Source organism: Lissotriton helveticus, chromosome 7 (assembly GCF_964261635.1).
Source record: "Lissotriton helveticus chromosome 7, aLisHel1.1, whole genome shotgun sequence".
Lineage (NCBI taxonomy): Eukaryota > Metazoa > Chordata > Amphibia > Caudata > Salamandridae > Lissotriton > Lissotriton helveticus.
Window position 1 is genome coordinate 388,861,363 of NC_136068.1, and position 19,280 is coordinate 388,880,642.

Consider the following 19,280-nt stretch of genomic DNA (forward strand, 5'->3'; position numbering starts at 1 on the left):
TGGGCCGGGGAGTCCCTTTGCAGGACATTTGCCAGGCGGCTACGTGGGCCTCGCTGCACACCTTTGCGAGGCATTACTGCCTGGACAGTCAAGTCCGTAGGGACGGCTTCTTTGGCCGTTCGGTCCTCCAGGATTTTCTGGTGTAGGATAGTATTGGTTCGCAGACCCACCACCGGGGTTGGTATTGCTGGGGTATCTATTCTAAGGTAAGGAATCTAATACTAACCTGTTTCTTTCAGATGAACAAGTTACTTACCTTCGGTAACGATATATCTGTAAGAAACAGTAGTTAGTATTAGATTCATTACCCGCCCCACCCATCCTCCCCGTTCTGCGAACTGATACCTAGGGTTAAGGACATCCCTTTCAGGGCCCTAGTTTCACATGGCACCAGTGTTGGTTCTCACATGGCTCTGCGTGTTCTGGTGCGGAAAAGCTGTGTGCAAAGAACTGACGTCAGCGCGCGGAGGCGGCGTCTATATACTCCAGCGACGTCATCACGGCGCACAACGCCGACGACGCGGAGCCGCAGGGGACGCCTGCAGACGACGCCTACCGACGCGCAGGGGTACTGCTACGCAAAAGTTTCCGGATCCAGACTGACGCCTAGGGATATTCTAAGGTAAGGAATCTAATACTAACTACTGTTTCTTACAGATATATCGTTACCGAAGGTAAGTAACTTGTTCGTTGTGTCTGTTTAGTTGGTCAGCCCAGGGGTGGCATAATACATGCTGCAGCCCCTGGGAGACCTCGGGGTGCACCTCAGCCCTGGGTACAGGGACTCAGAGAGGGCCCAGTGCCAATTCAATACCTGGGTACAATTTGGAATAGAGAACAGCTAGGCTGTGGGTCTGATTAGCAGGCCCACAGCCAGGGAAAGTCGTAAACCAGTGAAGCAAAAAGCAAAAATCTGGGTGATCATAGGATTGCAGACCCTACTCTCCTACATACATTGATTTTTTGTTTACTAAATGTTTGTTGGGTTGGATACGCTGAGCATATAAATCTTATGATAAACGTTTTTTGTGTTCTGTTAATTTAATATCTTGGAATAATGCAGGATATTTGTTAATCACCTATAGGAAAAAGAATAGAGAAATAGTTAAAACCTAGGCTCAATCCGCATTTCTAAACAAATTTAGAAATCAATCAAGCCAATATAGATTCCAAAGCTTAGCCCAGGATTAAAATGACTGTACTACTGTACATGCAATGAAATATCATAGAAACTTCTTCACATTTGTAACTGCAGTTTCTCATTTGTTTTTATCTTAGTTGTATTGTCACACTCACTCCATGCCTAATTAGGGTAGTTGGAATTATGTTTGGCGTAAGAATTGTCAGACTATAGTAGCATGTTTTATGTTCATTTTTTTTCAGATTGAAAGCATTCAGTTGATGATGGATAGTGAAACTGGGCGTTCCAAAGGATATGGATTCATAACTGTGAGTAGTTGTATATGTTGTGTATCACTGTTTACAAGTCAACCAATGATCCAGAATCACTCATCATAAATTGATTTTAATGGCACAAAATATATATATGTTATATATATTTTTTAATGAAAAAAAGATTGGCTGGTGCTTTTGATTGATAATTCTTCTCTTCAAATTCCTTGATTCTTGAACATTGGCAGCTTGGATCAGGACATTTTTCTAATACTCTTACAGTGCCGGTAGGTGGCCTGGCTCCACCACTGCACTGGCGCAGGTGTGGCATTACTAGAGGCATGGAGAGGTGCACCAATGTGGCATCACCCCCTTCCGACTGATCTGCTCTCCGTGATTGTTTTTCACATGTTCGAGGCATGTGGGCTGCTAAATTCATATCTATAGCATAGATCGCCGCCTAGTGTTGGGTCCGGATTATTGCACGTTGTTGTCCTGGAAGAGTCTTCGAAGTATCACGAGATAGGTGGCTCCTCCCCTGGACTACAGTGCGCATGGGCATCGACTCCATCCCCAGATTGTTTTTTTCCGCCATTGGGTTAGGATGTGATTTCGACATCTCCTGTTCGGAATCGATATAAAAAACTTTTTCAAGGCCAAAAGGCCTTCTTTTACCCCGTCGGTGTTGTTCGTGTTCGGTCTCGTGTATACTCCAACTAGTCGAGTCGGATATCTGAGGAGTCGGATGACTCTTCGGCGATCGAGGCCCTGTCAACGCAGCAAGACTTTGACGGCACGGAGTCCGTTCAAGCACTGCCCCGTGTGCGGTTCTAAGTACCCACACATCGACGTACACCCTGTGTTCAACAAGTGCCTGTCGCCGGACCACGACAAGGCCAACTGTATGGCCTGTACGAGATTTAGATCGAAGAAGACGATCAAGCTTCGGCGCGTGGCGCGCCTCGAGGCCCAGCGATTGGCCCCGGCGCGGTGGACATCTTCGAAGACCCCGAAGCAGAAGAGCAAGAGCTTCAACTGCAAATTTCACCTACATCGGCGGAGGTCGAGCACGACTACGGAGCAGACGTCGAAGGCCAAGTCCTGGAAGAAAACGTCGATGAGGTAGGGGACGTCTAAGAAGCCTATGGGGCCATGGAAGATAGCTCTGAGGAAAAGCTATGCCCCGTTCGTACTCTTACAATGGCTCAGGTCACGGGATCGCCACACGGCCTTACCCAAGACCTTACACCTCGATCCACGGCCCCGCCTTCCGGCCCGGCTACTGACACCTCAGCGGAGCCGCCATTAACAAAATCGAAACCGAAACTGAAAACATCGGTGTCGACGAAAACAAAGATGGACGACACGCCATCGAAACCGAAGACGTCTGCTCCACCATCGACGCCGTCGTCTTCGGAGCCCTCAAAGTCTAAAACAGTTATCGACCAGGCAAAGGGGCCGAAAGTGGTCAAGGAGCCAAGCTCGAAGAAGGTCGTCGAGCAGGTGTCGAGCAAGGTGGTTGAATCGAAGTCAAAGAAGACTGTCGAGCCTACAGCGGGCAAGGCTACCGAGCCAAAAGGCAAAAGGGCCGTCGAGACAAAGTCGGCAAAGGGCACCGAGACGAAGTCTGGAGTCCCGACGCAAAAGGCAAGGGCTGCCGATCCGAAGTTGTCGGCGTCGACGCCTGCGGCCGTGGAAGGTGATCGTAGCGCAGTGGTCAAAGATACGCCTGCGTCTTAAGCGGCCAAACAGAAGTCATCGACGCTCGGGTCTTCCCCTGGGGGTGGACCGAGGTCATCGGTCGGGTCGACGAAACCATCCGCTTCCTTTACGAAGCAGGTCTCGGACTCCCTCAAGCGGATACTGGACAAGGCGTCGGAGCAGAAAACGCATTCAGCACCAAAGCAGATAGCCACACCGAAGAAGACTTCAATGCCAATCCTCTACACTCTACCGCCTAAGGTGGCGCCGAAGGCCTTTGCACCACGATTGGTGCCCAAGGACTCTGACGTGTCGAAGCAAACTCACCCGAGTGGAAGTTTAGGTCATCGACAACCTTTACAAGAGGAGCAGTCGGCGCATTTCATCGACGCCGACACAGGAAAACTCATGCTCTACAAGAGGAAAATTACATCACAGCCTCTGGAGTAGTTTGTAATTCCTCTGAAGGGAAAAAGACCAGCACCAGAGACACCAGTACTGGTTGGACACATTCTTCCACAACCTAGGAGGAGTGCAACACCTTCACCCACTTGCTCAGATGGAGATGAGGGTGAGAAAGATGAGGGGTATAATTTTCCTGCAAACACAGACCCTGATGAGCAACAGGACTCGTGGATGGACACTGGTGATCAAGGGGACCAGCAGGCTGTCTATGACCCTCAGGTTTATAGTGTGAAAACTTCTCCCACTGAAGACTCTGTGGCATTTAATGCCTTGATTGAAAGGGCAGCTACAAACCATAAAGTGGAAATGCATGCTGACCCTGTGGAAGTTGACTTTCTATTTGACACTTTCTCTGCTGCAGAAAAAACTGTGAAAACTCTTTGTAGGAAGGTAGATCCCTGACTATGGTTGCCCCCAACTTTTTGCCTGGTGTTTTGCTGGTTTTCTGACTTAGTTGACCTGGGGCCCTGCTATTCAGGGCCCCAGGCCTACTGCTCTCTCTGTAAAATGGATTCCATGTACCTTAGGTACATATCTAAGTGGATCCTGAGTCACCTTATCAGTCCCTGTACAGTGTACCTTAGGTACCCAGGGCATAGCTGTACCCAGGGGCTGCAGCATGTATTGTGCCACCCCTGGCTGGCCATCCAAATCTGACACAACTGGCTGCACGACAGCTGGGGCAAGGTGGTGTAATCACCCTTTGCTTTAGATATAGTATTCCTATATCTAAGCCTAAAATGGGCACACAGATCTCCTATCAGTCACTCCTATGGCAGGCCTTGACAATCCTGAAGGCAGAGTGCTTGGAATCGTGTGAGATAGTGCTCTGGCATGAGCTGAGCCTGTCTGCGGCGTTCGGGATCCATCCCTTAGCCGTTTCCATGATATCGCATACCATATACTCTTTAAGTGCATTATAATCCTCGCGGTTAAATGCCAACTCTGGTATCGCTTTATCAAAACATGTCGAGTAAGGTGTCATACGAATTGGAATACTAACCCCTCGCCAATTCTGGCGACGGGGTTAGCATTCCACCCTTCTAGAGGGACACGACATGTTGGTAACCTGTAACCCCGGTTAAAGTCAGACAGAGCCTTAGCTCCACAAAATGGATGCTGCCACCGAGACACAAGTCTGCCCTCCTGTTGCTGAGAGTCCTCCCAGCGCAGGAGGCAAGGACAAAGGGTTTCCTGTCAGGGGCGGTGCCAGCACCGTCCCAGACAGGATTTTGTGTATCCTAGGTAGGCAGGGCTTTAGAGGAAGGTGACTGCAAGTGGCACCCCGGTGCTCACTATGCATAGGCCGGCTTGAACCAGTTCCAGGGGCACTCCAGACCCTGGGCTGGGGAAAAGCCCGCCAAAGGAGAGGGGTGTAACCACCCCCCTCCTAGTCCCACCCATAGGGCAGGACTTAGTCGCGTTCCAGCCCCCTTTTTCAGGATAAAGGTAGGAACTGCCCCCCTTCCAAATTAGATCAATCTTTGAATCCTGAGCCGACCTTCTACCAGAAGAACTCAAGACTCTTCTCAAGATTTCTCCCTTGTGACTAAGGAGTAGTCACCCTGCAGCAGCAGGCACCAACCAAGCCTCGCGGTTTGCCAGTCTCTCCTACGGATCAAGACTGCTCCAGCACGACGAGAACCGGCTTCCCTGGCACCTCTGACCTCAACCTACCTCATCAGCCCAGCTGTGAGCCGTGGGTGCGACGAGACCTCGAGGGACCGGCCATCTTCAGAACTGCACGACGCTTGTCCAGCACGACCACCGAGTGACCCTCGACTGAGTGCTTTGGGGTAAGAGAAGCCCCGACCCTGAGCAGCTCCAGCACCGAAGTTCAACCCCCCTGCATCCACGAGATCTGCGTGGGGCCCTTCTGCTCTTTGCTGCTCACCGCGTTGTCCAGGTCACTTGCCCGTTGGCTAGTGGCCCCCTTACGACGCTCCACGACGACAAACACCGCTGGTCTGGTTGCTCCAGACTGGCCCTTGCTTCCCTCCATCAGAGAAGCACCCTGGACCCTCCTGGTCCACTCAAGACTCCATTTTAGGTCCACCGCGTGGGCCTTGCATTAGCCAAGACTTGTTGCCCCAATCCTGGGTCCAGCGACGTCGACAGCAGAGACCTTCGTGAGCCAGCTCGCACCTCCATCCTGGTCGCCGACAACGCCTCCTGGTGCGAGAGACTGCAGAGCCCAGCAGCGCCCACTCACCTGGTCGAGGTGACTTTGTCCGGTGCCACTCTGGTGCCCACCTAAATCACTGGCTAGTGATTCAGAACTTGGTCCCCTCTGCTTTCAGGTTTTCTTCTTCCTTGATCCAGGCTTGGATCTCCACAAACTTTCTTCACTGGCCGCCTGCCAGCAACTTCTTTCTTCAGGCTCCTGGTTCTTCAACGAGGGTTTCCGACGCAACTTCAACCCTATGCAGCCGCAGCCCCTGGGCTAGGTAAACCAAGTACTCCGGTGCTTCAGCATAGTCCAACACTCCAAGTGTTCGGGTCCACCCTTGTTTTCGACCCACCTAGTCGGGTTCGCCCGAGAACAGTAACTTTAACTTTGCTAGCTTTCATAGACTTTTTCCCGCCTTACGCGTGAGAGTTCCCACTCTGTACACGACGTCCACAGGCCTCCTGCTTCTAATCCAAGTGTTTAGCATTGTAGGCCTAGCGTTTCTAACGTCTGTGAGAATAGTTACTTGCTAGCAACCCGCATTCCACTTCTTGTGTATATGGTTTTTCGTGCCCCTAGGGCATTTGTGTAAATTGTGCGACTTAAAGTGTTTTCTTAAGAGTTTTGTTATGTGCTTAGCTCCCTGACTCATAAAGAGTTCAGGGTAGACTTGTTATAAATAAATATCTTTTTATTTTCATAACAACTTGTGTGGTGTCCTTTCACTTGGTGTTCAAGGGGTAGTGTGATGGTAAAACAGCTGGCTTAACACGCCCTCTAGAGTCTTAGCCTTAGACTGCTCGTATCCATGCTACTAGGATAGCTGGTCTATAAGGTTGACTTACAACCAATCATCAATAAGGGTTGTTTGGACTGATACAAACTGCTCACTAGAATAGTGAACATTATATATCGGGCCAACTTCTCACACTCTTCCTATGCTAAAAGGGGTCCTTAAGCATGCCACAGACATTTTCAAGAAAACCACGAGAGCAAGGGTTGTCAACCTTGAGCATTGCTCTATCTAAGCAACAGCAACAAACAGAGGACTACTGGCTCTATTACACCTATTTGGCGGCCATGTTAGATTAGTCTAATCTCTCTCAGGGCGGCCATCCTGGACTAGTCATTTTCATCATTACCTGATCTCACACTAAGAACTTATGATCTTTGACTAAGCTCAGCTACCGGGTGATGTGCTCAGTTATGTATCTAGACCCTCTTGTGAAAGAATGTTGGCCTAGTATTGCAGTATTATATTTCTACTTAAATTTTGAACATTTGCAACGCACAGATTGCTACCTCATATATGTAAGAATGTCTGCTTATTATCGCAGTATTATGTTTATACCTGTATTTTGAACTTTGTACCTATACCTATTATTGCAGTATTATTCTGCTACCTGTATTTTGAATGATATTAGCAGTAATTTGTATGCACATATATTGGATTCTTTAATTCATTAGTAGTCTAGCCCTATTTTTATACTGTATATGTGGTAAGATGCACCTATCTCACCTTTATCCCTACTACTCACTGTTCGCTACCTCATTTATTTGGTTCATCGATGTAGCTATTTCACGTTGTTGCACTGATTATTACTACCTCATTCACTTCGTTTAGTCTTGTAAGCTGCACCCTGCCACTTTCTACACCTAGACTACACAGCTGCTACCTCTTACATTCAGATTTGTAATTTGTTTCCACCTAACCGGTTCTACCTCCCATATTTTGTACATGGTGTAAGCTAACTGCCCCTCGGCTCGTGATTCTGCCGCAAGGTACCGACGGACAGAGCGGGGCCTTACACGTCCGAGCAGTTGCCGGGTGAGGTGAGGCTTGCTTCCCACACATTGATGGGGAAGATCTGTTGCATTAAAATTTTGCAATATAAAGAAGATGCGGTAGGATGGTCTTAATTGACCACACTTATTCTATCTGTTGATAAAATTGTTTTTTCGTTATTTCATCACATATGATAGTAGTAATGCAGTAGCATATATGAGCTTGGCCCTGACGAATGCCAGTGATTTTTTACATAAAGGCAGAAACATGTTGGCCCTATACAGATCGTGTTTGATTTGTTCCAAGCAAGTACGACAGTGATTCTTTCACACTGTCCCCTCACTATCTTTTAATCTGACGTCCAGGCGAACACTATTAAAGGTCTTTGTTTGCCTTGATAGTCATTTTAGTACACTTCACTTGATTTATTTTTTTGCACTGCACATATCAGCCCTACCTGTTGTACGAACAACTGCGATTACCGTACCCTGGTTCAGTGTTGCATTGCTAATATACACAGGGCGATTGCACACTGTCCGAGGTTGGGAAGTCCTACATGATGAGGCTCCGCCAGTAGGTGGGCTGATAGGACTTAATCAGCATCTGTTGACAGGTCCCTTTCTTGTTAGGCACCATAGTCTATCCATCTATGCCCTCCCATCAGTGTCGTTTCTTCTGTCTCAGCATTCTCCGACCTACTGGCTCTGTTGTTTTTGAGTAAGCTAACTGCTACCACGCATATAGGATACATGATGTAAGCTGCACCTACGCACTGTTTGTTCCTGGATTGCATTGACTTCTACCTCTTATTCTGTTGGTCACACACTAGTGTCACCCCTTTGCCCTGTAACTAACGGCTGACAGTCTTTACTGTCGTCCTATCTCCTACACCCAACATCACAGCCTTTCTAAAATGGAGCTCTTCGGCAAGCACACTTTTAGAATCAACTACCCTTCCACCCTCACCAAAAAAGCCACTAAACGTTTTAAACATAACTTCTTGAGGTCGCACCCTGAAACACCCTTTGCTGACACCTACTTCTCACCGGTCAATGGTGCCCTGAATACTGATATCATCTTCCACACCTCACGCAGAGCCCAATGGAGAAAAGCGTTCCTAACCCTACTCACCGTCTCCACCACCAGGAAAACAACTCATGGCCTAACTCTCTCTATCACACCTTCCCACCTCCTCCCTGGCAGGGCTACCATTACTATCTACAATAATGGGATGGTCCTAATTCAATCCACGGACAAGAACCTGGAACTACTAGACAACCTGTTCCCCAAGTTTAAAGAGCACCTTTCCAAGCTGCGGACCCACACCCAGAAACTCTACCAGCACTATCACCCCTGGCGTCGCAACCCCCGCCTACAACACCTCTACCCCCAGCACCCCAGTAAATGGCCCACCGGCTGTTAACGCCCCACACTCCCCAAGCACAGTCACAAATCTCTCCACCTCAAATACTAGCCGCCCCTCTAACATGACCCCTATTACCCCCACTCATACCCCCCATCCCTCTCCCCCCATCCCTCTCCCCCTGACACAACACCCACCCACACCTCGCCACCACCTGAACACACCACCGCCCCGAGTTTATCCCCCCCACGGCAGACCCCTCTCACTCCCCAGCTCCCTCCCCATTCTTCTCACCCACGACACTCTCACACCTGACACAACAACTCTCACCCACAAAACGCCACCATCTGAACACACCACCATTCGGAGTTTATCCACCCCCCCTCCCAGCCCCCCCACGGCGGACACCTCTCCCCCCCCACTCCCACCCACGAGACACTCACCCTCCCAACAAAACATACAGAGCATACCGCCTCCCCTACCTTAGCATCCCCCTCTCTCCCACCTCCTATTCTCAGCCCTCACTACCCTCCTGTCTCCCCCACTGTATTCAGCCTTCACTCACTCTTCTACTCTCCGGCATCGTCTCCCACTGACGGCACTACCTATGCCTCCCACCCACCGCCTTCACCTACCTCACCCACACCCTTCGCCCACAATAACTCCCATACTTTGAATGCCATCCCATTTACTAGCACCACAGAACCTTCCAACAACGCTAGTCTATCCCCCCCCCTCGATACCCTGCCCGCTTTCCAGCTCACTACTCAACCATTCACCAATGGCTCTCACCACCAACCCCATCCCCAATACACCTCCTGACCTGACTATATCCACCCTCCAACAAGTCAAAGAGGATATTCTACAAATCAAAAGATGTCCACGCAATCAAAGACCTTCTCTCCTCACAGCCCAGTCTACCTCCCACCATCCCTCTACCCTACAAACGACGCACCCTCCCTACATACCCTCGCCTCCAACGACACCCGCGCTGGCCGACTATCCCCGTTCGCAATAACTCTCACCGCCCCCGTCGTGTCCTCAACGCACTGTCGGACCGCGACCTATGCTCTCTCCTACGCTCTTATGGCCCAGGTCCGGTAAAACACTTATCCAACACACACACACCCCCATACCCACAATTCTTACAAACCCTCTGAGGCTCCCAACCCTCAACAACAGAGGTTCCGTCCCTAACAACCTCAGAAAAATTTCCCTCACACTAGAAAGCTCGACCACCCTTCTCTCTCCCAAACTCAAATGCATCCTACTCAATTGCAGATCGGCCCAGAGACACTCCACCGACATCGCTGATCTAGTCTCAGCTAGGGATCTCGACCTAGCCATTCTAATGGAAACGTGGCTTACTGAAGCCTCTACCCCGATTATGGACATTCTAGTCCCCCCCCAATTATCACATCATCAGGCTGGACAGGTCTCCAGGCAAGACGGGCGGGGGAATTGCATGCATTTTTAGGAGCAACCTCTCCGTTACCAAAGTCACCTCGCCCTCCCTTTCCTCCTGTGAACTCCTCTGCCTCGACATCACCAGCGAGGGCAAACAAGTTTGTGCTTTACATCTCATCTACCACCCGCCTGGTGAGAACATCATATTCACCCAACAACTCATGGACATGATCACCTCCAATGCCGGTCGGCAGACCACCCAAGTCTACCTGGGTGACTTCAATCTCCACTGGAACGATCAGAAAGACACAGTGGTGAATAGTCTCAAAACTTTCCTTAATGCGCTTGACCTCACCCAAATATGCAATAGACCAACACACGACAAAGGCTCGATACTTGATCTCATCATTGCCAAAGAGACCTCTACACAACTGGAGGCGATACAACCCTGCGACTGGTCAGATCACCACATTATCACCTTCTTTATCAATGAAAAAGTTAAACCTAACCTGGTTCAACCAATCAAATCCAAAACATGGAAAAGGGACGTGAAGAATCTTAACCCCTCTACCCTGCCTCCCCACATCGGCAATCGCCTCCTTCCCCCTTCAGGTACCTCGGATGTTCACTCACTGATAGACCACTACCTTGACTCTATGAATACAATAGTCAATGAAGTTGCCCCACTGCAATTGAAGAGTCTCCACCAAAATTTCTAACCCCTGGTATGATGACAGACTAAATGACGACAGGCGTACTATGCGAATGGCAGAGCGCACATGGAGATCGGACCCTTCAGCACTGCACCTCAAAAGGCTTAAGAACAAGAGAAATGCCTACTTCAGGAAAATAAAGCGCACAATCGGACTTCTTCAGCCGCCAGTTGGACCAAGCAAAAAACAGGCCAAGAAAGCTGTTCGAACTAATCAAGACCCAAACGAAGACACAACCCTTACAATCAAACAGTGCAACAAGCGACACCCCACACTGTGAAGCCTTCTCTGCCTTCTTTAAGCTAAAGACTGACAACATAAGAAATGACCTCATCATGGATGTAAGCCGATTCCCCAGTCACACCAGAATGTCTAACACTCAACCTAAAAACAAGGCATCATGGCTGTACTTCGATACCTACTCGGAAGAAGCAATACACAAACTGCTCTGCACCTTGAAGCCCTCTAATCACCTCACAGACCCTCTACCGGCTAATGCTGTAAAAGACTTCATCCCCTTGCTCCTCCCTCTCTGGACCAAAATCATCAACAGCTCCCTACAACAAGGCCTCATCCCAGACTCCCTTAAGGTGGGGCAAGTCACGCCTATACTCAAGAAACCTACAGCTGATCCGTCTGACCTAAACAATTACCGGCCCATCACCAATATCCCCACCCTGGCCAAACTGCTGGAGAAATGTGTCCAACTCCAACTAACAAAACACATTGATCAATTTGACCTCCTCAACCCTCATCAATCAGGATTCCGAGCGAAACATAGCACAGAAACAGCTATGACACACATAATTGATGACGCCCTCCAAATTCTTGATCGCAATGAGTCCTGCCTCCTCATCCTTCTTGACCTCTCTTCAGCATTTGACACGGTCAAACATGAGAACCTGCTGGAGCTGCTATGCACTAGAATGGGTCTATCGGGAACTGTTCTCAAATGGTTTTCGTCCTTCCTTCACAACCGATCTCAGAAGTTCAAGATCAACAATGTGCTATCTACACCTGTGCCTGCAGATCTAGGTGTTCCACAAGGATCCTCCCTCTCATCCACACTGTTCAACCTCGTCATGGAACCGCTCGCCACCCTGCTCCAAGCCTCCAATGTCCAATTCCATATGTACGCCGACGACACACAACTTTACCTAAAGCTACAATCCCCGGAAGATATCAAACATCTGAATTCCATGCTTATCAACAGTCAATCTTGGCTGGCCGATAATCACCTCAAACTAAATGCTCTGAAAACTGAGTTCCTACTCATCTCACCCCCGGCGAAAATCTCCACCACCCAAACGTGGCTCAATAACCTAACAGCACTCAATGTCCAACCTACCATCGTGGACTCTGCGAACTCCCTAGGCATCACACTCGACGCCAAGCTCAACATGCAGCAGCACGTTAGCAAAGCCACAAAAGGGGCTAATTTCCAAATCAACACACTGAGGAAAATCAAACCCTTCCTCCCTGCCGAAGACTTCTGAACTGCTGTGCAAGCTTTAGTCATCCCTCGAATAGACTACGGAATTGTGGCCCTCAGCGGACTCCCGCTATCCACAACAGCACCCTTAAGAGCCTCCCTGAACGCTGCCGCGAGACTCATTACTGGCTCAAGAAAACATTCGCATATATCCCCAGACTTAAAGTCTCTAAAATGGCTGCCTTTTGAAGCCAGAATACAGCTAAAAATTGCAGTTATGACACACGCGGCCGTGCACCACAATGCACCCAACTACCTCGCTCAAAAGTGGTCTATATCAGGAGGTTCGAGATCCAATAGAAGTGCTAAAAATTGTGTAGCTCCGGATATCCTGTATCTTCTTCTTTATCTTGTTTTTTTTGGGGGGGGGGGGGGGGGTTTAATGTAAAATGAAACCTTAGGCATATCCTTGATCTCGAAATGGTTTCAATACATCGTCTATCCTCTACCGCTGCCGGACCCATGGGTTGTCGGCTGAAGAGCTGTGTTATTGGATTTCCTGATACGTTCTGCATACATGTGGTGACCGGCCCCTGTCGATGCAGGGCTACTTCTGTACTTTGTGTTGAACGATATAATAAAGGTTTAAAAAAAAAAAAAAAAGAAGTGCTAAAAATCTACTCCTGAAACCCCGTAGATTCCGGAAAGAGAAAACATACAAGCGCTCCTTCTCGGAAATGGCACCCAGGATCTGGAATGCGCACCCTCCTGAAACCAGGCTTATCTCCTCCACTGCACTCTTCAAGAAAGAGGTGAAAAACATCCTTCTGGCCAAGATCTCCTGAACCTTATAGGTGCTGGATCAGAGACTCTGCATTGTTTTGTATCACTGTTCACTTTGTCCTCTGGCACTATACTTCTACTTGGTGGGGATACCACTACGTTACTCTCTCACTACCGACCAATATATATTACACCTTGGTTTACTGATTGACTCTCCTGATGCCCCCACTCTGTGTTCTCTCTATACTAGGACATTGGTATAAGCCATCCACGCACCCAAGGTGCACCTGAACACCTAGGTAGTGGGATCAATGACTTGTGCCGTCGTATATTTGTTTACCTGATTGTATTTTGATATGTTTTATGTATGTTATTATTATCCTACCATGTTAGTGACTATTATACTGCTCCCACTATCTCTGTTCACCCCTACTGCCCCTGCCCTCTCTCCGTGTGAAGCGCTCTGATATCTGTAAGGATCTTGTTCGCGCTATATAAAACTTATGAATAAATAAATAAATAAATAAACCCCAGAATAGAGAAGAAATACAGACCCGCACCTAGCGACCCAACTTACATACGGGGCTAGTTGCCTTTAGACTCTTTAGTGGTCTCTAATGCCCGCAAGAGGGCGAACTCTCAAACAACGGGTGAAGCTCCTCCCCCGGACAAAGAGTCAAAAGTGCTGGAGGCATCGGGGAAGAGGGTGGCAGCTCAGGCAGCCAACATCTGGCGCATCTCAAACACGCAGGCTCTGTTGGCCAGATACGATAGGGCACACTATGACACCCTAGAGCAACTGTTGCAACACCTTCCAGACCAGTTTAAAGAGGGAGCTGAGATGCTTATACAGGAGGGCAAGCTCATCTCCAACGCTGCGATAAAATGTGCGCTCGACGTTGCGGACACGGCAGCAGGAGCGATCAACACTAGTGTGATGTTGAGGCGTCAAGCATGGCTCCGCATCTCAGGGTTCAAGCCAGAGATCCAGACTACTATCCTGAACCAGCCCGTTAATCCAGACAGGTTATTTGGCCCAGAGGTTGACACCACCCTCGAAAAAATCAAAAAAGATACTGAGAGGGCCAAATCCATGGGTGCTCTCCAGTCTCAGCAATTCAGAGGGAAAACTTTTCGTCACTCAGGCAATCGAGGTGTTAACAGAGGACACTTGCCACAGCAGACGCCATTCAATAAAGGTGGGGCGCAATCCTCGTACCCCAAGTAGGGTAGAGGTTGTTACCGGGGAAACAGCGCCAAGGGCAGAGGCAACAACAGCTCCTGTTCCTCCGCCACCAACAAACAGTGACTTCCTGTCACTGCCCCCTGACCATCCAACACCTGTCGGGGCGAGACTCCAACAGTTCCTGCCAGTCTGGAAGTCCATCACCACAGACAGGTGGGTAAGGAAACTTATCCAGTACGGCTATTGTTTGGAGTTACGTCCACTCCACCCAACATACCCCCAAGACAACGTCCTATGTCAGCAGAGGTTCGTGTGATGCTGCAAAAAGGCGCAATAGAGCTCGTGCCAGTGGAGGAAGAAGGCAAAGGGGTGTATTCCCTGTACTTCTTAATCCCAAAAAAAGGACGGCTCACTCAGACCCATTCTGGACCTACGCCCCCTGAACCAGTACATTCTTTCAGAACACTTCCACATGTTAACACTGCAGCAGGTTCTTCCATTGCTAAACCAGGGAGACTTCCTCGCAACCTTGGACCTCAAGGATGCTTATTTTTTTCACATACCACTCCATCCATCCCACAGAAAATATCTCAGGTTCACCATCCAAAACCGGCATTACCAATTCAAGGTCCTACCCTTTGGAGTGACCACTGCCCCCAGAGTGTTCACGAAATGTCTGGCGACAGTGGCAGCGCACCTCAGGAGACAGAACATACATGTCTACCCTTACCTAGACGACTGGCTCGTTCAGGCCAAGTCGGCACAACAGTGCGCCGCAGACATGTCCCACACCATTCACCTCCTTCACGGTCTGGGGTTTTCACTAAACTATCCAAAGTCGCACCTTCAGCCAGCCCATGTGCGGCAGTATTTGTGCGCGACAAATACTCTGGCTGCCATAGCTCAGCCAAACCCAGCAAGGATCGACAACATCCAGTCGCTAGTCCAGAGGTTCAGACCGCAACACTCACTCCCAGCGAGAGTGTTCATGCAGTTGATAGGCATGATGGCCTCCTGCATCTTCATAGTCCCGCACGCAAGGTTGCATATGCGTCCGCTCCAAGAATGCTTGGCACATCAGTGGACTCAGGCTCAAGGACAGTTGAACGACCTAGTGTTGGTGACCGGTCGGGCATACAACTCTCTGCATTGGTGGAATCCACACAACCTTTGCAAGGGCCGACCATTCCAAGAGCCTGTGCCACAGATTATCATGACGACGGACGCATCTCTCCAGGGGTGGGGAGCTCATGTGCTCCACTACACGGTGCAGGGACTATGGACAACTCAGCAAAAGAAGATGCACATCAACTACCTAGAACTGATGGCAATCTTCATGGCACTCAAGTCCTTCAAAGTACATCTGTTCAACAAGGTCGTGTTGATCCGGACGGACAACATGACGGCCATGTACTACATCCAAAAGCAGGGAGGTACACACTCTTCACAGTTGTCTCATCTGGCTCAGAGCATGTGGGAGTGGGCCATTCAGAGGAACATCTTCCTCATGGCAGAACACCTCCCGGGCAAGGACAATCAGATGGCGGATCTGCTCAGCAGGTACAGCCACCAGATGCACGAGTGGGAGCTACATCCATCAGTACTCCGCCCGTACTTCCAGCAGTGGGGTCGTCCAGAGATGGACATGTTTGCCACAAGGGAAAACGCAAAATGCTAAAGCTTTGCCGCCAGTGTGAGACGTTGGCCTGATATGCAGTGCTCACTGTTCTAGTGATCACTATGTATCATTCCAACAACCCTTATTGATGTTTGGTTGTAAGTCAACCTGATAGACCAGCTATCCTAGTAGCATGGACACGTGCAGTCTTTAGGCTAAACTCTAGAGGGCGTGTTAAGCCAGCTGTTTTACCATCACATATACCCCTTGAACACCAAGTGAAAGGACACCACACAAGTTGTTATGAAAATAAATGTATATTTATTTATAACAAGACTACCCTGGCTCTTTATGAGACAGGGAGCTAAGCACACAACAAAACTCTTAAAGAAATACTTAAAGGCGCACAATTTACACAAATGCCCGAGGGGCACGAAACACCATATACTATACAAGTGGAATGCGAAATTACTAGCAGGTAAGTACTACTCTCATAGGCTTTGGGATCGCTAGGACTGGACTACTGAACCTTTAGATTACTAGCAGGAGACCTAGGGACGTCGTGTGCAGAGTGGGAACTCTCACGCGTAATGCGGAACAAAGTCTATGGATCCTAGTAAATGCAAAGTTAGTGTTTTCGGGCGAACCCGACTAGGTAGGTCAAAAACGAAAGTGGATCTAGACACTTAGAGAGTGGGCCTACGCTGGAGCACCGGAGTACTCTGTTCACCTAGCCCAGGGGCTGCGGCTGCATAGGGTTCAAGTGTTGTCGGGTTTCTTCGTTGATGAACCAGGAGCCTGAAGAAAGAAGTTGCTGGCAGGCGACCAGTGAAGAAGTTCGTGAGGATCCAAGCCTGGATCGGTGAAGAGGTAGACCTGAAAGCAGAGGGGACCAAGTTCTGAATCACTAGCCAGTGATTAAGTGGGCACCAGAGTGGCACCGGATGAAGTCACCTCGACCAGGTGAGTGGGCGCTGCTGGGCTCTGCAGTCTCTCGGACCAGGAGGCGTTGTCGGCGACCAGGATGGAGGTGCGAGCTGTCCTACGAAGGTATCTGCTGTCGACGTCGCTGGACCCAGGATTGGGGCAACAAGTCTTGGCAAATGCAAGCCCACGCGGTGGACTTAAAATGGCGTCTGGAGTGGACCAGGAGGGTCCGGGGTGCTCCTCTGTTGGAGGGGGGCAAGGGCCAGTCTGGAGCAATCAGACCAGCGGTGTTTGTCGTCGAAGTTCGTCGTCAGAGGGCCACTAGCCAACGGGCAAGTGACCTGGACAACGCGGTGAGCAGCAAAGAGCAGAAGGGCCCCACGCAGATCTCGTGGATGCAAAGGGGGCAGGACTTCGGTGCTGGAGCTGCTCAGGGTTGGGGCTTCTCTTACCCCAAAGCACTCAGTCGAGGGTCACTCGGTGGTCGTGCTGGGCAAGCGTCGTGCAGTCTTGAAGATTTGCCGGTCCCTCTGTTTCGTCACACCCACGGGTCTCCGCTGGGCTGAAGATGCGGGTAGAGGTCAGAAGTGCCAGGGAAGCCGGTTCTCGTCGAGCTGGGCAGTCTTGATCCGGAGGAGAGACTTGCAGCAGACCGCGATGCTTGGATGGTGCCTGCTGCTGCAGGGTGACTACTCCTTAGTCACAAGGGAGAAATCTTAGGAAGAAGTCTTGAGTTCCGGAGTGGAAAGTAGTTTCAGGATTCAAAGATGATCTAATTTGGAAGGGGGCCAGCTCCTACCTTTATCCTGCAAAAGGGGGCTGGCACGCGACTAAGTCCTGCCCTATGGGTGGGACTAGGAGGGGGGTGGTTACACCCCTCTCCTTTGGCGGGCTTTCCCCCAGCTCAGGGGCTGGTGTGCCCCTGTAACTGGTTCAAGCCGGCCTATGCATAGTGAGCACCGGGGTGCCACTTGCAGTCACCTTCCTCTAAAGCCCTGCCTACCTAGGATACACAAAATCCTGTCTGGGACGGTGCTGGCACCGCCCCTGACAGGAAACCCTTTGTCCTTGCCTCCTGCGCTGGGAGGACACCCAGCGACAGGAGGGCAGACTTGTGTCTCGGTGGCAGCATCCATTTTGTGGAGCTGAGGCTATGTCTGACTTTAACCGGGGTTCCAGGTTACCAACATGTCTTCTCCCTCTAGAGGGGTGGAATGCTACCCCCGTCGCCAGAACTGGCGAGGGGGTAGTATTCCAAAGCGTATGACACCTTACACGACATGTTTAGATAATGTCAGTCCAAAGTTACCATAACCGCGAGGATTATAAGGCACTTAAGAGTATATGGTCTGACGCTATCATGGAAACGGCTAAGGGATAGATCCCGAAAGCCGCAGACAGGCTCAGCTCATGCCAGAGCACTATCTCACACGATTCCAAGCACTCTGCCTTCAGTATTGTTAAGGCCTGCCATAGGAGTGACTGATAGGAGATCTGTGTGTCCATTTTAGGGTTAGATATAGGTATACTATATCTAAAGCAAAGGGTGAGTACACCACCTTGCCCCAGCTGTCGTGCAGCCAGTTGTGTCAGTTTTAGTTAGTCAATCCAGGGGTGGCATAATACATGCTGCAGCCCCTGGGAGACTCCTGGGTGCACCTCAGCCCTGGGTACAGGGACTTGGAGAGGGCCCAGTGCCAATTCAGTACCTGGGTACAATTTGGAATAGAGAGAACAGCTAGGCTGTGGGTCTGATTAGCAGGCCCACAGCCAGGGAAAGTCGTAAACCAGTGAAGCAAAAAGCAAAAATCTGGGTGATCATAGGATTGCAGACCCTACTCTCCTACAGCCAGGTTCCCTCACCCACAATCGCAGGGCAATGCGATATGGATGAACTGGTCAGGCAAATTTGCGTACGCTTTTCCCCCAGCACCTCTCATTCCGCTGGTGGCAAGAAAGCTAAAGCAACACTCGATGACGCTCATCCTGGTTGCTCCAACATGGGCATGCCAACCATGGGACACCACGTTTCTAGAACTCTCCGTGGTACCGCATCAAAGACTGCGCCTCACACCCAGGCTCTTGACGCAGAACCATGGCGACATTCAGCATCCAGATCCGCAACAGCTCAATCTGGCGATCTGGCTCCTGTGGTCTTAGAGTTTGGCTACCTTAATTTGCCTCCTGAATGCATGGACATCATCCGGGAAGCAAGAAAGCCCACTACCAGAGCCTGCTATGCAGCAAAATGGAAGCGGTTTGTCATTTACTGTACAGAACACAATATCAACCTGCTAGATGCATCCATTCCTAACATCATCTGCTATTTGTTACATC

General features: G+C 49.9%; 1 protein-coding gene across 6 annotated transcripts in view; it reads left to right on the forward strand.

Moving 5' to 3' along the window:
* The window catches only part of RBM39 (RNA binding motif protein 39), a 503,417-nt gene that overhangs the window by 157,466 nt on the left and 326,671 nt on the right, over positions 1 to 19,280 (forward strand). For 5 of the 6 annotated variants that reach the window (XM_078652224.1, XM_078652225.1, XM_078652227.1 and 2 more), the window contains one exon: positions 1,384 to 1,449. The exons of the other annotated variant lie outside the window; for it this stretch is intronic. In XM_078652224.1, coding sequence (XP_078508350.1) covers positions 1,384 to 1,449 — 66 coding nt within the window. The remainder of the gene's footprint in view (positions 1 to 1,383; positions 1,450 to 19,280) is intronic. 6 annotated transcript variants of the gene reach the window in all.